Source organism: Stegodyphus dumicola, chromosome 8, assembly GCF_044657685.1.
Source record: "Stegodyphus dumicola isolate Sdum_Otavi_A_Nest chromosome 8, ASM4465768v1".
Lineage (NCBI taxonomy): Eukaryota > Metazoa > Arthropoda > Arachnida > Araneae > Eresidae > Stegodyphus > Stegodyphus dumicola.
Genome location: NC_140775.1, coordinates 74,999,625 through 75,023,511, shown reverse-complemented (window position 1 = coordinate 75,023,511; position 23,887 = coordinate 74,999,625). Strand labels below are relative to the sequence as shown.

The 23,887-nt window shown below is 32.7% G+C and overlaps 1 protein-coding gene across 1 annotated transcript in view; it reads right to left on the bottom strand.

The window, feature by feature from the left end:
* Positions 1 to 3,334: 3,334 nt before the first annotated feature.
* Positions 3,335 to 23,887, bottom strand: part of LOC118188948 (uncharacterized) — a 140,111-nt gene continuing 119,558 nt past the window's right edge. Inside the window, exon 9 of the mRNA XM_085822009.1 lies at positions 3,335 to 7,033. Coding sequence (XP_085678135.1) covers positions 5,605 to 7,033 — 1,429 coding nt within the window. The 3' untranslated portion in view covers positions 3,335 to 5,604. The remainder of the gene's footprint in view (positions 7,034 to 23,887) is intronic.

Genomic DNA, 23,887 nt, shown 5'->3' with positions numbered 1-23,887 from the left:
TCCCAAATTATGCGAAGCTATACCCAAGCGTAGGCATCGCCCATTTGCAACCTACAGTCGAATTCATAGGCGAGGACACCTACTTAGCGATTACATTTCTTTTTACTTTGATACCTATGTAAGGTCGAATTTCGTGTACAGAACTTTTTTTCTTTCTTCCCAAGAACTTCACACATTCATTATGGCTACATGTATATAAAGCGAACAGAGATAGACGTTAGTTGAATAATACTTATGAGAAGCCTATATTATTTTAATACAAGAGTTCTCCAATTTATAACTTTACAACTTACATAATTAGAATACAATTTTGTGTAAATATAAAATTCTTATATCCCGTTTGTTTTGTTGAACTTTCGAGATAAGAATTAGGCTCGGTCTTTACGCTGTAAACAAACCCTAAATACTGTAAAAATTGTCAAAGTGATACAATGACTTCATTTGCAGAGTTTGCACTTTTAACATGCTTCCACATCGTCCAAATAAGTTAATCATGGCAAGAAGGATTTCATTGCTTACCGAGAAAATTAAAGTGAATGGAAAAATCCAAGCAAATCAACTGAAAACACTGAAAGATATTTCAATACACCTGATGTAGGATAAATCAAACAATAAGAGCAACATTCAATGTCATAGATACTAACAAAAGATTCTACAAATGTTTCTAGTCCTTTTAAACTCTGCGAACGTTCTGCCTGTAACCTAATACCCAATTCTTACCTTGACAATTATTTTTATTATTAATGTTACGCTAGTTATACATTAAACTGCTGTTTAAACACGATAAAATGCGCTATCAAATAATAGTGGCATATAGCTAAGTAGATAGGAATGTAAGTAGTGGCTAATCTAAGTAGCTAGCTTAGTTTTTTTTATAATGTTGAACGGCGTTTTCTCACTCCTTACCGCCGATCTTCGTGGTGTAATTGGAAACAAGTCTGGCTAGTTAAACGAGAGGTCCGGAATTCAAATCTCGGTTAGTGTGTTATTTATTTTTCCTATTTCTTGTTGCTACAAATATCCTAATGTATCTACAGTGTTGAATTAAAATATTCAGCGTGTACTGTTAAAGAAATATTGAGCTTAACGAGCACTTTAATTTACAACATCCCCTCTCCAAAAACACACCGTTTATTTTGATAAACGATTAGGTTAATATCATCAAAATGTTACAGAATAAATTTTGTAAACTGAAGTAAAGTCGCCAAATCTGTTTAAAATGCATTTAAAAAATTACCAAGTTAAAGAGAAATGTCATTAAGTAAGGGTTTAAGACGCTAAACATTTTAATTTCGATCTTAGACAAATATTTAAAATCAGGGAGAAAAACCTTGGTCTGACCTAGATTTTCAATTACTCTGTCAATTTTGAGCAGATCAGACATGAGTCCCTCGTCTTCAGGAGAAAAAATAAAAAAATAAAAAAAGATGATGTGCAGAACTTTTTTCCCCTAAATACGCCAAACTAAAGTTGTTTTATAACCTATTTTTTAATTTTACATTCGTAATGTCTCCTTCAATCCTGCAATTCCAATGACGGATACTCTCTGAATATTAAGCCTGTTGGTACAACGTCAAGTCATTTTCAGAAACGTTATGGCCATTTCATAAACACACTTTGGCATTTTCCAAATTAAAATGCTGTGAAAGTGGATATTTATGTTCCTTGTTATATTAATATTAATTTAATTAAATTTCCTTGCTATTTTGAAGGATACATTTTCTCATTGTTTAATATTATCAATATAGCCGTGGACAAACGGGATCATATTAAGTGTGTTGCCTACTGTATATAAAATTTTTGGCTATGTAAGCCCAAGCTATATTGAACGGGGAAAGATGATGACAGAATTTGGCTTTGTATGCTTAGCTATAAGTTGTTCTACTTCATTTTGCAACTAAGTTACTCATGAAACAAAAACTGCTGACGTTTTCTCCAGAAACATCGAGTAGTTATAAAATAATATATGACAGGTAGTAAGATTACAAAGTTTCGTTTTGGAATTGAATTTTGCAGGGAGATCAATAAAGTCAATGAAGTCGGATAGTTTTTATCGTTTGTTTCAGTTATGTTTGTGCTATGTGTAATTTGCTTTAAATGATAAATTTATTCTGCCTTATGCTTCTTAATTGCAAGAAACTGATACTACACTAATTTGCTTGTAAGATTAAACCCCCCCCCCAAAAAAAAACAAATCCTAAATCGAATTTTGAATTTACCACATTTCATTTTCATTGACAAAGTGCGTGTGTACAAAATTTCATAACTTAACAGGAATCGATGACAAAATTACGACCACAGTGTAACACCGTAAGTGAACTAAATAAAATCTCATGTTTTAATGATTTTAAGTTGTACTTTTCTTGCGCACTCAGCCAGAATTTGCTAGCTGATACCTATATGTAAAGCTCTAGATTTAAAGTATACTCAAAGAGTAGATGTAGAGTTGCTTTATTAAAAAGATTTTACAGGTACAATGGTCGGGATGCCATAGTTTCACCATTGGCTGTACAGGTATATTTCCATCGCTCTAATCGCCCAAATTTTGATGGAAAGTAACCAGGAAGCATGCCACCATCGTATTGATGAATTTATTTAATTTAGAAATAATTTAGCTTCCATGGATGAGCCGAATCTCTGATCTCCGAGTTTACAGGCAAGTACTTAGCGACTGGATTAAATACACTGCCTTAATGCACCATGTTTTTTCTGTGGGACAGCCAAAGCACTACATATGCGCTTAATACAATGAAACTATATGACAATTAATAGTATAGATACCATATCAGACCTTGAGATTAAAATTAGTCTACTTGTTTTTTTTTAATTTACTTATTTTTTTCATTGTATATATTATGAAACATGTATGTATTACAGCCACTATGTATGTATTATGTAACAGGCGCAATATATTATGAACTATGTAAGCAACTATGAACTATGTAAGCATGTATATGTATGAACTATGTAAGCAAGTATTATGAAAGATCTATGTATTATGAACTACTTGTATATAATGTACTATGAACTATGTAACTATGTAAGCATATATTATGAACCACGTAACTATAAGCATATGTTATGAACTATGTAAGCATGTATACAGGACCAATGTATGCCCTTATAGGCCCCATGAGGTGTTGCCCCGGATAGTTGCGGAACCTGGACTAGACCCGAATAGTCTTAGTAAGCCGCACGGGTGTCCAGATTCTGCTCTCAACTCTACTTGTTTTCAATTCATGTGAAAGTTCAAAATTATCTGAACATATTTAAATGTTAAGCTGCATATATGAGATTCGATCTTCCACTTATTTTTTAAAAAAAATTTGCACAGTTCAAGAATTAATACATTTTATTTCAATCATTAGTATCATCCTTGCACACCACTTGTAAACAAAGTTTGAGTGTATAACAAATAAAGAATATTGGTAAAAAAAATCTACACTAAAAGTCCTAAAATAAAAAGGTTAAGTTTATGAACATGCTCTAAACAAATGAAATAAGAGAAATCCAAATATGTTATTGCTTCATGGGATGATCGAGCAACAATGAATGACATTCCCCATCATATATTTGATATCATTCAAAAAATTATATTAAAACTATAAATTCAAAATTATTTTTGGGAAAACCCCCAAAATCACACTTTTACTTTTTCTCCTGCTTTCGTCAGATTTTAAAGATGAAAATTAATAAGTATTCAAAAATATATTCAAAATTTCTGTTGCAAATTAGGCATGAACAAAACGACCAAAATATTAACTGCATCGGGATTATTTAAATAAACTGAAAATAAAAAATTCGGCAATAAAACAGAATGAGAGTATAAATTATTGAGACAAACGTTTTTAACTTTACCTGCCTGAAATTTGAAAGGAGGGGATTCAAACAAATTGAAAAAAAAATTGAGTATAAACAAAATATTTATTGAGAATCAAATATATTTAATAGCCATATAGGTTGAATGCTGATAAATAATTCTCAACAAAGAAAGAGTATTTTACCAACGAAAGTTTACTCGATCATAGGTTAAGGTAGAGGAAATATTTATTTGTCACACTAGTTTACTTATGAAATAAAAATTGTCAGAATCAGCGGCTAATATTTTATCACATAATAAAAGAAATTTGTGAGTGTTTTATTGTAATTTAAAATCAACAGAACAAAATAAATTTAGTAGTTATGATACATCTGAGTATTTTTCAAAACAATAAACATTATAGTATGGCAAACCTTATATGCTTAAATAATAATTACCTAAATCTATCCAGCACATGATTTCTGCATCATTAAAAATGATATCCTGTATAATTTTGCTTGATTTCAGAACATTGTAGTACTTATATTTAAATATATATGATGGAGTTGCCAAATTAATATTCTGCTTCCCAGATATAGTATCAAAAATATAAAGTACATTATGATGATTATGTGGCTTAATCTTTCACATAATGATGCAATGTTTTACAAGTGAGAAATGAATATCTAAATTACAATGACCATATTTCAGTTTTGATTAAATGTAATTATTAATATATTATAACTGAAGTAAAAAGAATTAATAAAAATATATGAGTAGCTGCCAAAAATGATCTGTTAATAAAGAAATTATTTTAATACATAAGATTTTCTGATCCTTTTCAATGGCCTCTTTGATTTAAGACAAAAGAAAAGAAGGTATCAATAAAGTCTCAAACAATGATATGAAATGCTTTTAAAAGTAAATTACTTGTAAAAATAACATTCACTCATTGTTTACAATTTGCTTCCAACGTCGTTGTAAAATGAGCTTGAAAAGGCTATTTTTGCTTAATTAAAGCTACGCAGTTCAAGCTTGCAATAAATTTCGTAAAACTGAATGTCTTCGAAAAAAAGAGGTATAAATACAACACTTCATCCTTGTTTGTATTGCATATTAAAACGTTATACTAATATTAAAAAAGTCACTTTTTAAGCATAACCATTTTTTTTTTCGAAATTCCTTTGATATTACGGAACATAAATGCATTCAAAATCCTGACTTAAAAGTTTCTTTCAATACAAACAAGATTTTTAAAAATGCAAATATTCTAACAACATTTCTTAAGATTATGAAGTAAAGGAAATCTTTCGTAATATATTACGATGTACCTAATGCAATTATTTCCATACATAAAATTTCATATAATTTATAAATTCATACATTGCCATCAGCTGCATCTTTTGTTAATGTCTTTTCGTAAATAATTAGGAAAACATCAAACAATTTGCAAGAGTAAAAGTTAAGCTATTACTTTTTAAAGTTCAAAAGGATATTAAAACTTGTAAAATTCGTCTTATCCACACTTTTTGTGAAATCATGTTTCAAAAGCAGCCGTATAATGCATTTTTCAAGCAGAATTTCCTCACGATTGTTGTGAATATAAATTGCACCAAACAATTAATAACATCATCATAGACACAAAATTCTGGTAACCAGTGGTCACTCAGACTTAATTAGCAATAAAGCACTTATTAAAATAAAGAAGTACTTCAGCTACCAGATGAATCATCTAATGGCTTAAAACCTAATGGACTGAGCATAATTGTGGAAAACTTTCGCTGTACCTATAACTGTACACTTGTTTAACGGCCATTCCAGTCGCGCACTTGCACCACGACAGATTGTCCATCCTGTCCAGGTTTGACTCGGTAGAATTTCTGGCGATCGTTCTTTTTATCTCCAACTGTCTTCAGCTTTAATGGACTAGCCAACGGACTGAAGCTTTCTGGAGCGAAGAGTGGGGCAGTTCGCAGGTCTGAAGAAGATTTAGATCTTGAGGCACTTCCTGAAGGATACGCCGATTTCTTCCTGATGGAAGCTGTTGATGTGTGGATAGGAGAGTCTGGAGGAGACATGGAAGAGGAGCTTCCATAATGATCAGAATGTAGAACTTTTATCACTCTTGGTGGTGGACTTGATGGTGGGGTAGGTGGAAAAGGCGACTGATATCCTGATTCTGGCGGAGAAGTGGGAAATTTTCTGTTTTTCAGGGAGGATGAACTGTACCAATTAGGAGAAAGAGATGACTTATCTTTGCTGCTACGGCCATTGGTGAGAATATCTTGGCTGCTTTTCTTGTTGATTTTCACTTCATGAACGCGATTTCGAGAATTGGTAGAATAAGTGTCATTGTAGTTGGAGTTGGACCAGTCGCTTTTACGATAGACATCGTGATTGCGATTGTCTCTATGGAAAGATGCATTATTGTAAATCGGTGAAGAAGAATTTCTGTACGAATTAGTGTTTCCGTAATCATTAGAGGAATAGTAACTGCTGTACCCAGGAGAATGCAATGAGTCTGTTGATTTATAATATTTAGAATGAGATAAAGAATTTGTTGAATATGGTGACTTTGGAGATTCGTGAGTGACTTTCACGGTCCTAGGCAGGGTCAAAGTACTTCGACTAAGTCGATGTGGGCTGAGAGAACGTTCTCGATGGCTACTTCTTTTCAAAGTAGAATCATTATCATCATCATCGTCGTCATCCGACATAGATACCTGTACATTTTTATCAGTTTTGACTCGGGATATCTTACTGTATAAAGTACCGTTGCTAAGCACTTCGTAACGCAAAGGCTCATTCACTTTATTTTTAGGTATTCGGCAAAAGGAGTCACTACGTTCTCCATAATGACCGGATAAATTGGATCTTCCCAAAGAATTAGAATCACCAATGGATAATGTTGAACTCATCGCATCTGCAAGAGAATGGTTGCTTTTTTTCTTCCAGCTGTTCACATGATCACGTTGATAAGTATTGTCTTCTCCCAAGTAGAAGGTTTTCACAGGAGTTTTAGACCTAGATGACCCAGAGCTTGAAGAGACTTCAAAAGGAGAGGTAGTGGACCGCCCTAGAGTATTGTTGTGCACTGGAGTACTAGGTGGATAGGGAGGAGAAGGACTGTGTTCCATACGCCATCCAGATGAAGAATTCTTACTTCTTAGAGTCGATTCTCTAGATCTGTCTTTGATCATCGTGTCCCTTGGCGACAAATCACTAGGGCTAGACCTATGGAACAGAAACTGTAATGAGTATCTGAGAGCTGTATGTGACATCTAAGAGTTAAAGAAACCAAGTATATTTATATATTTTATTATTTTTCTTACAAAAAATATTGTAACATTAACATTACATTAAAAATATTGTAACAGCAACATTACATAAAAAATAATGCAACAACACACTTTCACTAGAATTATTACTTGGGCAGGTTTACTGATGCTAAAAACACACATTGATAAAACGAGAATCAAAGGAAAAGAACTGAACTTATATCAAATAAAAATAATTTAATGCAAAATTCAACAATGCTTGTTTAGATAAATTTTTACAAAATAATTCCAAATTATTATTTCTGACACTGTGTAGCAAATAACAAAACTAATAAATTTGATATACTTTACTTCCATTGTTCCTCTTATTTTTATAACAAAGAAAAGAAGTTAATTGCAGAAGATTTTCGGCTAGTGTACGATATGTTTATGCTTTTTCGGCTGAAACCAATGAACAAAAGCTGAAAGAAATATACTGAATCGAATTATTTAAATAATAGAAAGGCACGCTAAGGCTGTCTGCCTCGGGAAAAAGACTGCCCTCGTGGAAGATTTCTGCCTCCGTAGAAGATTTTCAAAGGCATTCTTCGTTGAATTCGAAAGTTATGAATTCTTGTGTGTGCAAAAATTAATCTTATTTTTCAGCTTTTTTAGGAAAAACCACGAAAGTTCTCATACAGCCACTCGTTCACACTTAAAACTGAATATAATTACCCGTGTTCAACAATTGTACTGCTTGGCCGCTGGCTGGACAAAAAATGAATTTTCACTACTAATTTGTCAACTCAAAACCGCTGAACTCTGGTACTTCGATCCAGATTCGAATCTATAGAATTGGTAGTACGCACGTGTTTTTATCCATGTGTAACATGAATATGATCATTAGAAATTCCTTTACGAAGACAATCCATCCCCTAAGTAGATATTGGCTAGTGTGCTTTGCTGTAATTAAAAAAACGGATGACAAATGAGCCATGGTTACCTCTTACCTTTTATGGATACAAAAATGAACCTCATTTTTCAGTAATTAAAATTAAGGATTCATACAATTTTTCTCTTCGTTATAATAGGAAGATTTACTACTACAAAAGTAAAAGTATTAAAGGAATGGAAAATTTTCCTCTTTAATTCTATGGTGAGATATCCGCGGCATCGCAAAATTTAATGATATTCAATGTAAACAATGTTGCTCAAATTCCACAATTAATTCCAAGTGTATATACATTTTAAACCACCCAACTCTTCTCACTTGATTTTTGCCTTCATTTGTTTCGCAGCTGTTTTTCCCTCCTCCTCATTCTCTGGGAAATAAACTCGTTCTATTCAAATAAAGTGCAGAAAAACAATAAAACTGGTTCGCATTTAACTTCCTCGTTGAACTTCTAAGTGCTTGCAATCCAAACGCCGACACTAGATAGACGGGGTAAACGTGAGCGATGTTCGTCTCGTACTAAGAAGGTAATTCGTTCCCACGTGCCTCCCACGGCACGAAATACTTAGCTTTCAGCACCGTGTTTTGACGCCGTATAAATCCATTCAAGGTTACTCTTAATAAATTCCAATTCCGTATTATGTTGAAATAATCATTTAACCTCTTTCTCGTTAAGCATTTCCAAATAAGAATATTAATTTAAAAAAAGCGATTTAGTTGTTTATCATATTTTATGTAATAACTCATTAATTTTATATTGCAAGTTAAAGGAAATATTTTTTTAATAATATTTTTATTATTGAATAATGCTTCTGTAAATTTCTAATTTCTTTAATAAGTGAAAAATGCATGTGAAGCTGTAGATGGGTTGGGTGTTCCCAAATGGAAACTGATTAGAAATATTAACAAACTTCAATCTTTTCCTATTATCGAGATGCCAGTCGCCAAATATGCGTCAAACATGAACACTAACGCGAAATCCAACTGTAAGGAGGCAACCCTAAAGCTTTAAGAAGAAAAAAATGAACTTGTAATAATTGTAATGTACCATATAATGTAATATATGTAATGTTTAATGAAATCAATGCCAATTTTTTGCGATTATCTGATTTTTTTTTTAAAACGAAAAAGTTAAATTGCAGAAATTTGGTACTGCGCCCTTTAAACACTGCACAGCCGTTATGATGCGATATAAACAAGCTGCCATTTTTGACGTTTCGGCGCACATTTGGCAACTGGTTACCCATCAGCAGAAAAATGCCTATACTTTTTCCTTTCGTAAGACTTCTACTTTCCTCGAGCTATTAATTAGATGGTAATAGACTTCCTTAAGTAAAATGTCAATATGAGTTTGCATTAGAAATTACTACACGAAGGCTCCTTTCTTGGCACACAGTCTTTATTTGCTTTTCCTATCAGAATTTAAAAAAAAAAAAAAAAAAAAAAAAAAAACCTGAAAGCTTTCAGATTTATATTACACCCAAAAGGGCGTTTTTTAACGTTTTGCGTGTTACCTTTATCGATTAAATATTATGTTCTTCACACTTAAAACATAAAATTCAATTCAACAGCAATATCACAGAGTATTTAAAAACAACAAAACAGCCTATCTTTAGAATTTGCGATACACAGTCTCGCGCGCTGAAGATAAAAATGGTGGTTTCCCCCCCCTCCTTTTTTTTTTTTTTTTTTTTTCTTTCCCCGCTACAGTGTTGCTATTGTTCGCTTTAAAATCGTTGAGTTTGTTAATCAAAAATTCGTTAAAGTTCTAGAAAACTTTAAATAGATATTAAAACAAATTCAAAATTCGGACTTCAAAGTGCCCGTGTTCTGTTGGAGGACTACGTCATTCAAAATTTGATAGTTCTAGGGACCGTTGTTTCTTCACAATGCGAGAAACATTCACGAATTCTTGCGGATTCTTCAGTATTTAGTTTTTTTAAATATAATACATAGCGATAATATTTGGTGATAACAAAAAGTGAATCGACGCAAAACCCACCTGGGCTAACGCCCTTTGGGGCTAAAAAAAAAGAGCCCCTCGTAAACTGGATACTTCAGATTGCAGTACGGGATTTTTCCCTTTTTTTATAGTTGCCCACCAGCGGCCGAGCGGTAACGTCGCTGAACACTGGTAGTTCGGTCCGAGGTTCGAATCCAGCGAACGGGCTGGCTGCATGGGCGTTTTCGTGGTTTTCCCCATGTGTAACGTGTATACGAGCCAGTTTCCCTTATTTCCCTTAGAAAGTTCTCCACGAAGGCATTCCTCCCTTAAGGCAGATAGCCCTCGAGTGCTTTGCCGTAATCTAATAAAACCAAACCAAACCAACCCTTTTATAGTTTATGTATTACCATTATTCTCATGGAGTCTGACAGTGCAATTAGAAAAAACATAAGATGATGATTTGTTTGCTTGTTTATTTAAATACATGCAAACACTTGAAGCCTTCTTAGTCAGAGAGAAGGTATGCCTTCGTGAAAGTTTTACTAAAGCAAACTCATATTTACATTATACATAAATAAAAGCATGCAAACATGAGTGCCGTCTGCTCATTCCCCGAGATTCAAATCCAGTCGAATTCCTAGTGTCCAGTTTTTTTTTTTTTTTTTAATTTTTTATTCGCCCCCTGTTAAGCAAACAGGGAACTCTACAATTCTTTATAAATTAGTATTCAATGTTTATGTAGTACTTCTTTCACAAGTAGACGGTTATAGAAAATGTGTTCAAGCTTTTACTTTCGCTCCATTTAGATAAATTCAAACTACGATAGTACTTCGTATACGGCATTAATCCGTTCAAAATCCTTATAACAAACGAAATTTACGGTAAGAAATAAAGGGTTAGGTTAGGTTATTTAATTACGGCAAAGCATCGAGAGTTATCTGCCTAAGGGAAGGGATGTATTCGTGGAGAACTTTCTAAGGGAAACTGGCTCACATACACGTTACACATGGGGAAAACCACGAAAACACCCATGCAGCCAGCCCGTTCGCGGGATTCGAACCTCGGACCGAACTACCACTGTTCAGCGACTTTACCACTCGGCGGCTGATAGGCTCAAGAAATAAAGGGAAAATAGTTGATCCGTTCTCATAAAAATATCCTATTAATATTCACTGTTTAAAACTAAAATACAAATGCAGTGCGAGAAATACATATTATAGGTTAATGAAGTTTTATCACATTTATTTATCTCATTTTTCTATTTTTTCTTCTGTGAGGTCCCAACTTGGACCTGGTTGAGGATCACTAGGTCTGTCCTTTACTGAAAATCTGGGTACTTTTCCGTTTTGCCGGCGCAAGCGATAAAGTCGCCAATAATGTTACAACCGATGCCAAACGGAATATTCTCGCTGGTAACCTTTTACGGCTCATTTTCAAAACAAGTCGCAGCTTTTTCTTATCAGATTGATTGTTTCTTTCATTACTGGCATATAATTACATAGAATTTTTATCAGAGAGTTCAGTTTTATGTCTAAGGCCATTTTCGAAATTTAAGTCAATTAGGATGCAATGACAGCGCTTGCCTGAAGCCGAAAATATAGAAAAGGTAAAGTCAAGGGTTAAATTCATCGATTCTAATGAGAATGCATTAGCGAAGTAAAGCACTGCAGTTTTACATAATTTCTGAGTAAGCTATTCGTACGAACTGAAATATTTCTTGCATTTAAACTTGTCTTCCAAATTAAGATTTAACTTGAAATTAATGTAGATAATTACTGAGAGCATTAGATTTTTGTAGAGTAGTTTACGTGAGATGAGATCGCTTGGGGTCACGTGATATGAACCGGCGAATCAGGATGTTGAACGATAGTAAATTCTTAAATTAATGTTCTTTTGCAAATTTATTGCCTTTATTTATTGGCTTTTTATAAAATTGTAAGCGATATTAATATGTTTATACATTCAAAAAAAGAATTCTTAGACCTAACATTTTTGTAATATTTTTTATGTGTATACTGTATGTTGTCGCCAATAAAGTCTGCTTGGCGAGATTTGCGCCGGCGAAACGGAAAAGTACCAAAATCTGTTCAAAGCACTTTGCATCTGTCTTCTAATCTCAGAAATGTGACATTTTCTGGCATTCTAGATAATGCTGTTAGGACTTTTTTGAGCTACTAGTCTACAAAGTTTTCTCATATCCATTTATGTGACAAAGGTTTGGTAATATAACTTACAATATAATTATCGCATTTTTGTACAAAATTGGTCGTAGCGTTGTCTCGAAAGAGGTAAACAAGGGTAGTATGTAGAAATGTGACTCAATAAAACTCGAATTGCATTACAAAAAAAAAAAAAAAAAAAAAGAGTCTTATCCCCAAACAAAGATTTTCGTCTCTAAGCTAGAAATATTCCAAGTTGGATTCATTTTAAAGTGGTCGTATATCGAAGTTCCACTGTATTTAAGAAAATGACTAACAAGGAACGTTTTTGGATCTAGAATGGTTTGGTTTGTTTTGGTTTATTTAATTACAGCAAAGCACACTAGGGCTATCTGCCTAAGGGGAGGGATGCCTTCGTGGAGGACTTTCTAAGGGAAACTGGCTCGTATACACGTTACACATGGGGAAAATCACGAAAATGTCCATGCAGCCAGCCCGTTCGCGGGATTCGAACCTAGAACCGAACTACCAGTGTTCAGCGACTTTACCGCTCGGCCGCTGGTGAGCCGCTTGGATCTAGAATGTTAAATTGTTTCGAAAAAGGTATGACTGATTCTACATATTAAGAAAGGAGGATATCAGACAAAATTATTTTCTGAATCTTTGTAAATAATTCAGAAAAATATTAATAAAATTCCAAATAGTTAAACATTCTGACTCACATACTTTCCATAGTTAAATTTCGTTGGCTTCATTTTATCATTATCATATTTTAGTGGAAATGCTAAATAACTCTATGTTTCACAAAATTTGCATTCCGTTCAAGTTATCAAACAGCTTACACGTTTTATATGTTAGCGATTCTTTATGAGTTACTTACATTTATTTATGTGAAAATAAACTATTGTCGAAGCTGCATTTGAAAAACCAAGATTATTTGCGATTATCAGTATTGTACTGATTCAAATGGCTGGTGTAAAATACAATATTATTTCGATATTTTTTTTACCTTTTATATAGGGTGTACATTTAATCCACATACAATGTATTAATTAACATATAAAATTTGTATTGTTTTCCATACTTAAACAAGGGTATAGTACCTGATATTTTTCTACGCTGAGATAATCGCAAAACTTCACAGAATTCTGGCTATATTTCGAAAAACTTAAAGTTTGCGCCATTAAGCGTTTCCTATTATCTACTAATTAAAAATTTAATGGCCTGAAGAATTCATATGTTTTGCTTTTTATTCATCCATCTATCATTTCACATTTTTAATCTAAAGGGGCTTTATCCCTCAAGGACTATTGTTGTCGTTTTGCAATTTTGCGTTGATTTACTACAAACGGCGAATCACTTTTCAAACTGTTGCCACAAAGTATTATCGCCCTGTGTTATATTTAAAGAAATGAAATAATGAAAAATCTGCATAAATGTATGTACATTTTTCGCATTGTCATAAAACAATGGTACATAGAGCCATCGAATTTTGAATGACGTAATCCTCCTACGAATATAGGAATGTGGAAGATCAAATTTGAAATTTGGAATTTGTGTTATTATCGATTTCCTATTTTGTAAAATTTTAACGAATTTTTGATTAACAAACTCAAGGATTTAAAAGTGAGCAATGGCAACGTTGTACAGAAAATACATTTTCATCTCCAGCGCGTGAGTCTCTGTATCAGAAATTCTAAAGATATGCTCATTTTAAAACTATTTTGCGATATTGCTGTTGAACTGAATTTTATCGTTTAAGTGCGAAGAACGTGATATTTAATAAATAAATGTAGCACACAAAATGTTAAAAAAAAAGCCCCTTTAGACGTAATTTAAAATCTGAGAAACTTTTTTTTTTTAGAATTTACTATTTAAGAGCTAAGAAAGCAACAATTTGAAATTTTGAAACACTGCAAAATATCTTAAACTATTCTAACATTATTAAGTTGCCTATTTGCAGAGATTCAAGAGATCATTCTTTTTATTCTTGAACACTCTTTAAATATTTCTACCAGATAAACGGTATTAATTCAACGGTATTTTCAGAAACATTAAACATTTGATATTGGAAAGCCTTTATAAAGGGGAAGAATTTCAGTTGTCCTTACACAATTTTGGAGAAATTCCATATTCCTAGAAAAATGTTAACAGGTAACTTATTTTTATTTTTATGATCGGCGTTTACTTTTTGCGTGCTTTTTGCCCACGCGTTTTTAACAGTCTATTACGTTTTGATTTCTGAATATTCGAAAGTAGTAATAAGTTTATTCCAGAGCCTGTCTTTGCTGTTTTATTTGCGCAGATTTAATTTTACATTTCGTGATTAAATTATGGTATTAACTGTAAAGAAGTTTTTTTTTATCTTCTTTTCGTGATTATTATTTCGTAAGGTGAAATTTAGTAATAAAATTGAATGCCACGGCAGCCTATCTTGTTTGTAGTTGATTCCAGTGCTTAATGATACTTGCGTTTACACGTATTGGCCCACCTGCAGTATAGCAGCATTGTCATTAAATGTGCACGTACAATCTAACCAAAACTAGCTGTTTTTGCTTGTGACAATCATTTTGTATTTCTCTTTACTTTTTTTTAATATTTGGGTAGAAGAAGGTATATTAAATCACAGCACAGCATATTAAATCATAGCAAAAAAATCGCTATCACCAACAAAACAGGCTAATTGTGGTTACATTACGCATGCACATTTGATGAAAGAAGCAGCCAGAACAGCTAATTGCCACGTCCTGTGGTAGTTTGTGTAGTATATTTAGTTATGCAAACTCTTAAGAACTTTGTTAGTTGTTGGTTGGAAATTAAAATTAAGGTAAGAAATAATAAAGTGGTTATAACAATTGTTAAAATACTATATTTATCATCAGTTAAAATGGATAAGAAAAGACTAAAGAGTAGCGCCCAAAAACAAAAAGAAAAGAATGAATAGCCAGAAGAAAGGGAAAAAAACTCCCAAAATGAGGTAAATTTTATATTTAAGAATCATAAACCCCCTAAAAAAACATTCTTCAGTAGATTTCGTCTTTGCCGGTAAGTTTGCAGAACCTAAACAAAAAAAAAGAAACTATATTAAGAAAAACAGGCTTGAATAAATACATAGAAGCTAGCAATAAATATACAGAAGAAACAGAAATGTGCGCATTATCAGATTTAGGTAATTATGTGGGCAAAAATATTACTGATGAAACGAGAATATTTCTAATTAATTGTAATGAAAATGAAGAAAAACCTACGGGCTCATTTTCAAAGGCCAGTAAACAGGGAATTAGGCATTTTAGTGCAACATGTTATACATCCATGAAGTATAGACTGGTTGTATTGCTCTGAACTATTGGATGTTGTACACTGTAAACCTTTACTGGTTGTTTTCGAACTCTGATAGTAGTTGGCTTTCAGATAACAGAGACTGGAAAATCTTAACGGTAAGAATTAAAACCCACAGTTCTTCCGAATTACATGTGGAAACGAAAGCTGTATATGAGGCAATGAAAAAAATTGACTGTTGATAGAGATCTCGAGAAACTAATTCGATACTAGACAAATTTTGGAAAATGGTTTAGGAACGGTTAACATTACACTTATGCTGCAAAAAATACGTTAGCTTTAGGTGGGCATAGGGAAGGTATAAAATACTAGTTGCAATGTCAACTTTTATTGCAGTTTAAATTATTAAATAAATATAACAACTTTTTGAAATGTCAGTAGGAAGTGTACAATATTTGTGCCTTACCATATAAAATTATTTAAGTGCTGGTCATAATTCAGAATAAATTTGGTGAGCCAGACAGATGTATTTCCCTTTCATTATTATATACTACTCAAGACATATCAAAGACAGACCAAATGAGTGTCGTTTTGAGATATATTCATATTGCAAGAGATTATAATTTATAACCCATATATTTTGTAATTAAAGAAACATTTCTCGGGTTTATGTTGTAAAGGGCCATTCTTCTGAAGAATTAAAAGAACTCATTATGAATTTCTTGAATAAATAAGAAAGTTCAATTAAAACGTGTTATGGATCAGGATATAACAGCACTTATGTTATTAGTGGTGTCTATGATAACGTCCAGGGAAAGATAAAAACTATTAAGCCAAGTACAAAAAATGTACACTACTTGTTGCACAACTTAAACCTTGTCATTAATGACGCTGGCATTAGTTATAAAGAAATTACATCATTTTTTTGGTATATTGGAAAACATATTGTTACAATTTTAGTGAAATTTTATGTAAATTGTAGCCTCTCTTGCATAATGTAACATGAATGGACTCAACAGTGCAAAGCCTTGAAGGAAAACAAGGCTACGCGGTAAGTCGATTTAACATTGGCTAAAGGGCTATCTCGTCATATTGGCGAGATAGCGCAAAGAAGGCGATGTTTTTAACGACTAATTTTGTCGCTACAATTTGCGAAAAATATCCAAAAGTTGGTCTAATTTCTATGTAACTGTAACTGCGCATGCATTCCAGCTATTTCGAGAAATGGAAAGTAGTGTAAGGAAATTTCTTGGCACCAAGGGAAAGACTGTAAAACACCGGAGAGAGCAGCACAATCAGATTTACGAGAAATGAAACATGGAGTTCCACAGGGCTCTATCTTAGACCCTATCCTTTACCTCTTCTACCTGATAGATTTTCCCAAACCAGCAAATTATATAAATAATTTTATGGGCTGTTATGCTGATGATACCACCTTCGCAGTCAAATCAGCAAACTTAAGTCATGCGATCCGAAAGCTCCAAGAGTTAATCCCAAGAATTGAAGACAGGTACACAAAATGGAGAATATCCATCAATACCCATAAATCTCAGTTGTTAATTATTCATAAAAAAGCACATGAATATTTTACCTAAAAAAACTTGACACTTTTTGATCTCGGTATCACTTTCAATAGCACACTTAATTGGAAGGATAACATCGAAAATGTTAAGAATAAACCAACAAAAGTCATCAACTACTTTTTTCCAATTATTGACAATTATTCCAAATTAGATATATGAAAGATTATGGAATAATCTTAAATAATTGTTTGAATACGAGAGGAACAACACCCGCGATGTTGTCCTGTCACACTGCCGAAAGATTGCTATCGGTTGCCGAAAAATTGCTATGGTAAGAAAAGGGATTGCTATCGTTTTTGGTTTATATCCAACTGTAGTAATAAAGTAATGACTACTGATGAATGCGAAAATGGGCTGTTCAAACTGATAGACGTCAAAGGATCGCTTGAATTGATTTTAATGTTTTAAAAGTACAGTGACGACCACAGAAGGATATGATAGATCCCTTCAAAGTTATGTCACTGCACTGCTTTGGTAATGCTGTATAATTCAATATAATAATCTGCTAATGTAATAAATATTCTAAATATGTAATAAAAGTAAGTAGAATTTTTTTGTATTTTAATTAACGAATTAAACTTTAAGGAAAATGATGCCTTCGTGGAGGATTTTTCGTGGAGGATTCACCTAGCTCATTTCCTTAGAAAATGTTTCACGAAAGTAAGTGTTATACATAGCAAAACGAAATTTCCCATTCAGTCAGCCCATTCGCAAGGATTTGAATATGGGTAAAACAAATCAATGTTGAGTGGTTTTACCGCGTGGTCACTGATGAGCCCCGTGAAGAAGATAAGTCCTAACTGGCAACGACGCTGAAATACTTAGTAGTTCATCTAAATTCAGTTTCCGACGAAAGGGCTAACTGCAAGGGTTTCCAATGCTTAACGTGAAAATGAGTTCATTTCCTTAAAGAATCTTTCCCGAAGGTAGCTTCCCGAAGGTTGATTTGATAAGGTGAAGCTTTTGAGCTTTGCCTTGATTAAATCAACCGATTAACAAGCTACTAAAAACGAAGAGCCCTTATCAGTTTCTCTCGAAATACGAAGAGTCAGCAACTTCCGAATTATAGTGTTTTTATTTTCAGTACATTTCAGTAGATTTAGAAATGTTCCTTATGCAGTTTTAGTTCAATTACATAAATTGTAAAAACACGTCTGATACCAATTTAGATATTTGCGACACACAGCATCTGCTAAAAAGCTAATCTGAATTTCTAAAAAACTGTAATTTTAACATAAAAGCTTTTTTAATCAAGTCGACCAAGTTAGCTAGTTTATGATATAGTGCAAAGAACTTCGACTTTCTTGTACATACTCATAAATAATGTTTTTACTTAGATACCAGCATGTGAAAAGATGCGCAATTGTAGTCAAAATTTGGAATTCAGAATTCCTGATGTTTCACGCATACATGAAGAAAGAAAAGAAAAGCAATATTTTTCGGCAGAACTTATTGTAAAAAGAATTCGAGAGGCCTGATGATAGACACTACGACAAATACTTTTTTCTTTTTCAACTTTTCACGTTGTATTTCAAGTCACGCCTATGATTTTTCAGATCGACCTTGACCTTGACGTACTATGTAAGCATCAAAGACGGATGAATTTCCTCTTTTCTATAGCAGAATAAAAATATACAGGTACATTCATTTTATTTTGTTCATTTAAACCGCCTTATTTTCTGGAAGAAATGCTGTTTACGTTTTCAGAGCGTAAATAAATCAAACCTGCTATACTTAAAATAAATTAATTTTCTAATTTACGGTTATAGCAAATATTAACTAAAGCACATAAAAAATTACTTTTTTCTGGAAAATAAATCGGCTTCCGTTTATAAATTTTAAACCGGGATAATATTGATTATGTTCAATTTCCCCAAACAAGAAAAATATAAAAGAGATGTTGCATTAGATACGAAATATATGTAGGATTATTGTATTTTAAGAGCAAGAATTCAGGACCATGGACATTCGCAGGTGGTGGGGGATATGATCCTGTTAGAATCGAATAAAGAATGTGTTTTTCTGTTGAATGAACGCAAATGATGAGAGTTCGAATCCAGGCGAATGGAATGGCTGCATGGTTGATTTCGTGGTTTTTCCGTTCTCTAAAGGAACAAGAGTCAGTTTTTAAATCCTTCACGAAAGCATTCCTTCTCTAAGGCAAACAGCCCTCGTTTGCTTTACTGTAGTAAACTAACCTAACAGTACCATATTCTGTAATCTTATTGTGCCTCCCCCTAAGAATAGAAATAAGTAAAATTTGAATGTAATTATTTGCCTGGAATCCCTTCCCTGCATTGCAGCTCTGTGGTCACCTTTGATTCAACCGTCACTTTTGAATAAGATTCTGATTACAGTACTAATTTATACCGTAGAGCTTCTTGACAATTTTCTGGAGTTAAACGTGGTCTCTATTCCATTCAAAGTCCAATTTCTATTACCTTTCTGCCGAAAAGATCCGAAAACTTGCACCACCGTTGCACCGAAAGCTAAAATTCCAGTTCTTATGCGGTTGGTGGAAATCGTTTCATTAAGATGTGTTTTGTATAGCCTATGATTCGGATTGAATGTTTGTTGTGGAGTGGACATCACAAGTAATGATAATTAACGTGATTCATAGCTACGATTCTGAGGCAAAGAAACAGGTCTTAAAATAGGGAACCCCAGTTTTTCTAAGACCAAAGAGATAAAGGAGAGTTAGTAATGCAATAGATACAATATTGGCACAATTTTCCTGCTTGAAGAACACGGAGCTACAGCTTTTATTTTTATTTTTTGTTTTTATTATCTATTTATTTAATATCTTCCAGTTAAGTGGCTTACTTAGAAAGTCGTCCATAAAAACATCCTGCTGACGAAGTCGCTAAAGGTGAATGTAAATGTAAAGCAGGAATGTAATTCCTCTTAAAATAACTATTGAGGTATTATAAGTTGTTTTAAGACGGCTGAGAAAGAAAATAATTTGTTTTCAAAGACTACCCGTGCAACAGTGGGAATTCATTGCTTCGTTGTACTAATGCATCAAGATTACCATAGTGTCTTGTCAGAGTAATAGTATTTGGCGGATGAAAAACGCGCGATTGTCTCTCATTTTCTTACTCGGAAACTTTTGCTCAGAGAACATTTTGCTTGCAAGGCTTAATCCAAGTTAAAGAGTCACCATTTTAATTCAGGACGAGCATTCAAAATAGAACATTGAAAATAAAAGTTTTCTTGAAAGACTTTCTGAGAAAAAATGAGTCATCTTTACATATCAGGCACAGAAAAAGTGTTATTTGACACCATAAGAATATGTGAAGATTTGAGAATAAATTTTGCTGAGCAGTGCAATAAATTACAATTCAAACATCGTTCCGAAAATATAAATCATCGTAATAATTTGGAATTTATTTAGAAAGCCAATAATGATGTAATTTCCATTTCAGACACTGTCTCAGAATAAACGCTAAATTTTAAAAAATCAAACTGCTTGAATTTACGAATGCACTAGGCTGTGATTCTCTAATTCAATTCGCAGTGTTAAACAAAGAATCATATTGCTTGTTTATGAAAGGAAAAACAGAAAGTGTACGTGATTAACAGAAAATATTTTTACAGCATTCTTTCATTGTTATAAGATTTTTCTCTCTGTTCTCAGGTACAGGTGATTTTCTGATAAATTCTTATTTGTTTTTCTACTTATGGTAATCACATTCGTTTTTCTTCTATATTGCATTTCTTTCCAATCTAACAAAAACATGTATATTTCTCACTAAGGCATCATATAATTCGTTAGTTTATGTATTATACTGTCTGTGAATGCTTAAGGCTTGTGCTATTCGCAAATAATGAACAAGCTTAAGAGTTTACACAGATATTTTCATAAAGAGAAAGTCTGTTTAATTTTTTGCCATAACAAAGGAAGACACTTATTGAAAGGGAATTTCACCGAATTGTCTTATAAAACCACTAAGCTTGGGATTTTTCTTTATCTTTTTCTTTTCCTTTCTTTTCTTCTTCCTTTTAGCTCAGATAAGCTATAAATTTCGTTTTGGCATTTTGCGTTGAAAACTTTAAATGTTCGTTTCACTTTTCTCAGAGTTGCCACCAAATATTATCTCCCCGTGTTACATTTAAAGAAATAAAATAATGAAAATCTGCATAAATGTAGGTATGTTTCTCGCATTGGGATAAAATAACGGTACCTAGAGCCATAAAATTTTGAATAACGTAATCCTCCACCGAATATGGGCATCTTGGAAGCCCTAATTTGGAATTTGTTTTATTATCGATTTCATATTCTGTAACACTTTAATAAATTTTTTATTAACGAACTAAACGATTTCAAAGCGAGTAATGGCAATACCGTACGGAAGAAAAAAACACTTTTCATCTCCCGCGCGAGAGACTGTGTATCGGAAATTCTAAAGATATGGTCAATTTAAAATTATTCTTCAATATTACTGTTGAATTGAATTTTATGGCTTAAGTGCGAAGAGTATGATATTTAACAAATAAAAGTAACAAACAAAACGTAAAAAAACGCCCTTTTGGGCGTAATGTAAAATCTGAAGCTTTCAGAATTTTTTACTTTGACAAAATAATATTTTCCTTTTTTCATTTCAAATAACAGCCACATGCTTCAGCTTGCGACATTAGCCAAGATAGCCATGAGCTTGCTATAGCAAACTAATGAGCAGAATGGCCGATTGCATATTTATTGTAGTAGAATTCACATGAGAACAGTTTGGAACGAGTCTGGTTAATATTGTTGTTTATTATTTTATTTTCTAGTTAAAGAACTGGTTTCCCAAGGTAATATCTCACTTTTCGTATATATATATATAATACTGTGATCACACATTACACACACACACAGATATATATATATGTAAGATATAAGAAAATACGATAGCTGCTTTAAAAATAATTGGCGACCTCAAAATTAACGATTCTAGATTTGGTGATCTCCCCCTAAGTTCATCTGTTCTCCCAAATTCTAGAATTTTCTATGTTATGTAATAACATCAAATTAACCAATCACATATTAGCTCTACTTATACTTCAGACGTGGTATGATTACCCTTGGCACAAAAAAACTACATCACGCCTTTACTAGATTAGCCACAGTTAATACATCCCCATCGCTTCGCTTCTTAACTGACCACGTCATTTCCTTTTAAAAAGCCAATGTACATAAAAATTTATAATATTTAATTATAATTGAATAAGTGTCTGTCAAATTAATTGGATGTGTGTAAAAATAAAGATTGGTGATTTATCGAAATATAAGTCGTTATCTTCATCTGTATGCCTTAACCACTGCTACGACGGAATTGAAAGCCATTAAGAGTTTAAGTGTTCGACTGCGCATTCAAAATCATTATACACACACACACACATATATATATATATATCATATATCAATCTATCTAGCTATATATATATAATACTGTGATCAAACAATGCTATATGAAATAAATCAGAAATACGTATCGCCGTATTTCTGACTTACTATATATAGCTTAAGTGTTTACCTTTTTGTTACTTCTTTCTCTAAAAACAAGGACAGTGTGCATTTGTGATATGCAGAAATACCTATCGAATAAATTCGTTTTCTTATAATTGCGAATATGCCCTTTTCTCAAAATAAAAATAATTCAAGAATCAGAGATCATTTTAAGCAACTCCTATCATCAAATGAAGTTGTAGTGTTCAAGCTATCAATATTCTACAAAAAGATGTTTCTAACGTTCCTTGCACCAAATTCCTTACATTTATGTATACATATTGTTGTTCAATAAAACAAGAAATGGAAGCGCCTGGTTATAACACAAATATCTGTAACACTGTATCAATTTAATAGGATTATATGACCTGCACATACATACATTTATTTTTCTACAACAGCGAAGCCACTTTAGCTTTCAATTGTACTTTCTAGTCAGACGAAGAAAACTGAAAAATTCAGTGATTAGACAGAACTGAAATTTTACATGAGGAAAATTACCGAAAAAGGAAAGAAATCTTAGGCTATCACTTCAACTTTCTACCCATGAGTTTGTCGTTAAAAGTGTTAAAAGGATAGAGCTGGCAAGGTTACGCACTAAAAGACGAAGGGATCATCTAATGAGTTCCATATAAACAAGCAAAAGTGAAAAGAGGAAATAAGTTAACATTTGGACGTAAAATACAGTAAAGAAAGATTTATAATAATAATCAGTTATCGCTACTATTATTATTAATCTTTCTTTTTATAGTTTTTTAATTATCAGTTATATCATTAGTAATAATTTGGAGCAATATGTATCCTGCTATCTCCGTTGCTTTTCTTCTTTTTAAAAATTTCGGTTAAACGGTAAGATTTGATTTAAAAAGCCGCAGCAATAACTAGAAATTGCGTTTAAATAGGGAAACAGAATTATTCATAGAATATCAGTACAAATTCGCTTCTCTGAATACAAGGAATATGATTCTTATTTACAATAACTCACATTTGCATGAAAAAATACTTTCGATACCAGTTTCCGATTGACCGTTTTTAGTTCATATATTTCTAGTATTAATGATGTTGGTATTTAATTTATTCGAAAATTTTAACCTGAATACGATTTTAATATGCAAAGTTATGCTTTTTGGACATATCTCTTATTCCATATCTTGAAAAACGAGCCCTTCTGTTTCGAGTATCTTTGTGCTTGTTTCTTTTTGAAATCCTGATTTTCCACTTTGTTTTACAGTCAAAATCAAGAGTAGTAAAGCTAGTACAAGGCACGATCTGCATTTAGATTGACAAGAAGCGACACCTCCTTTGCAAATTTAAAATCAACGAAAACATGAGCGTTCACGTTCTACTTTTGTATATGTTATTTTTCCTCCCATTCTATATGAGACGAAATGCCCGTGACAGCTCTAATTTTTTTTTTTTTAATTT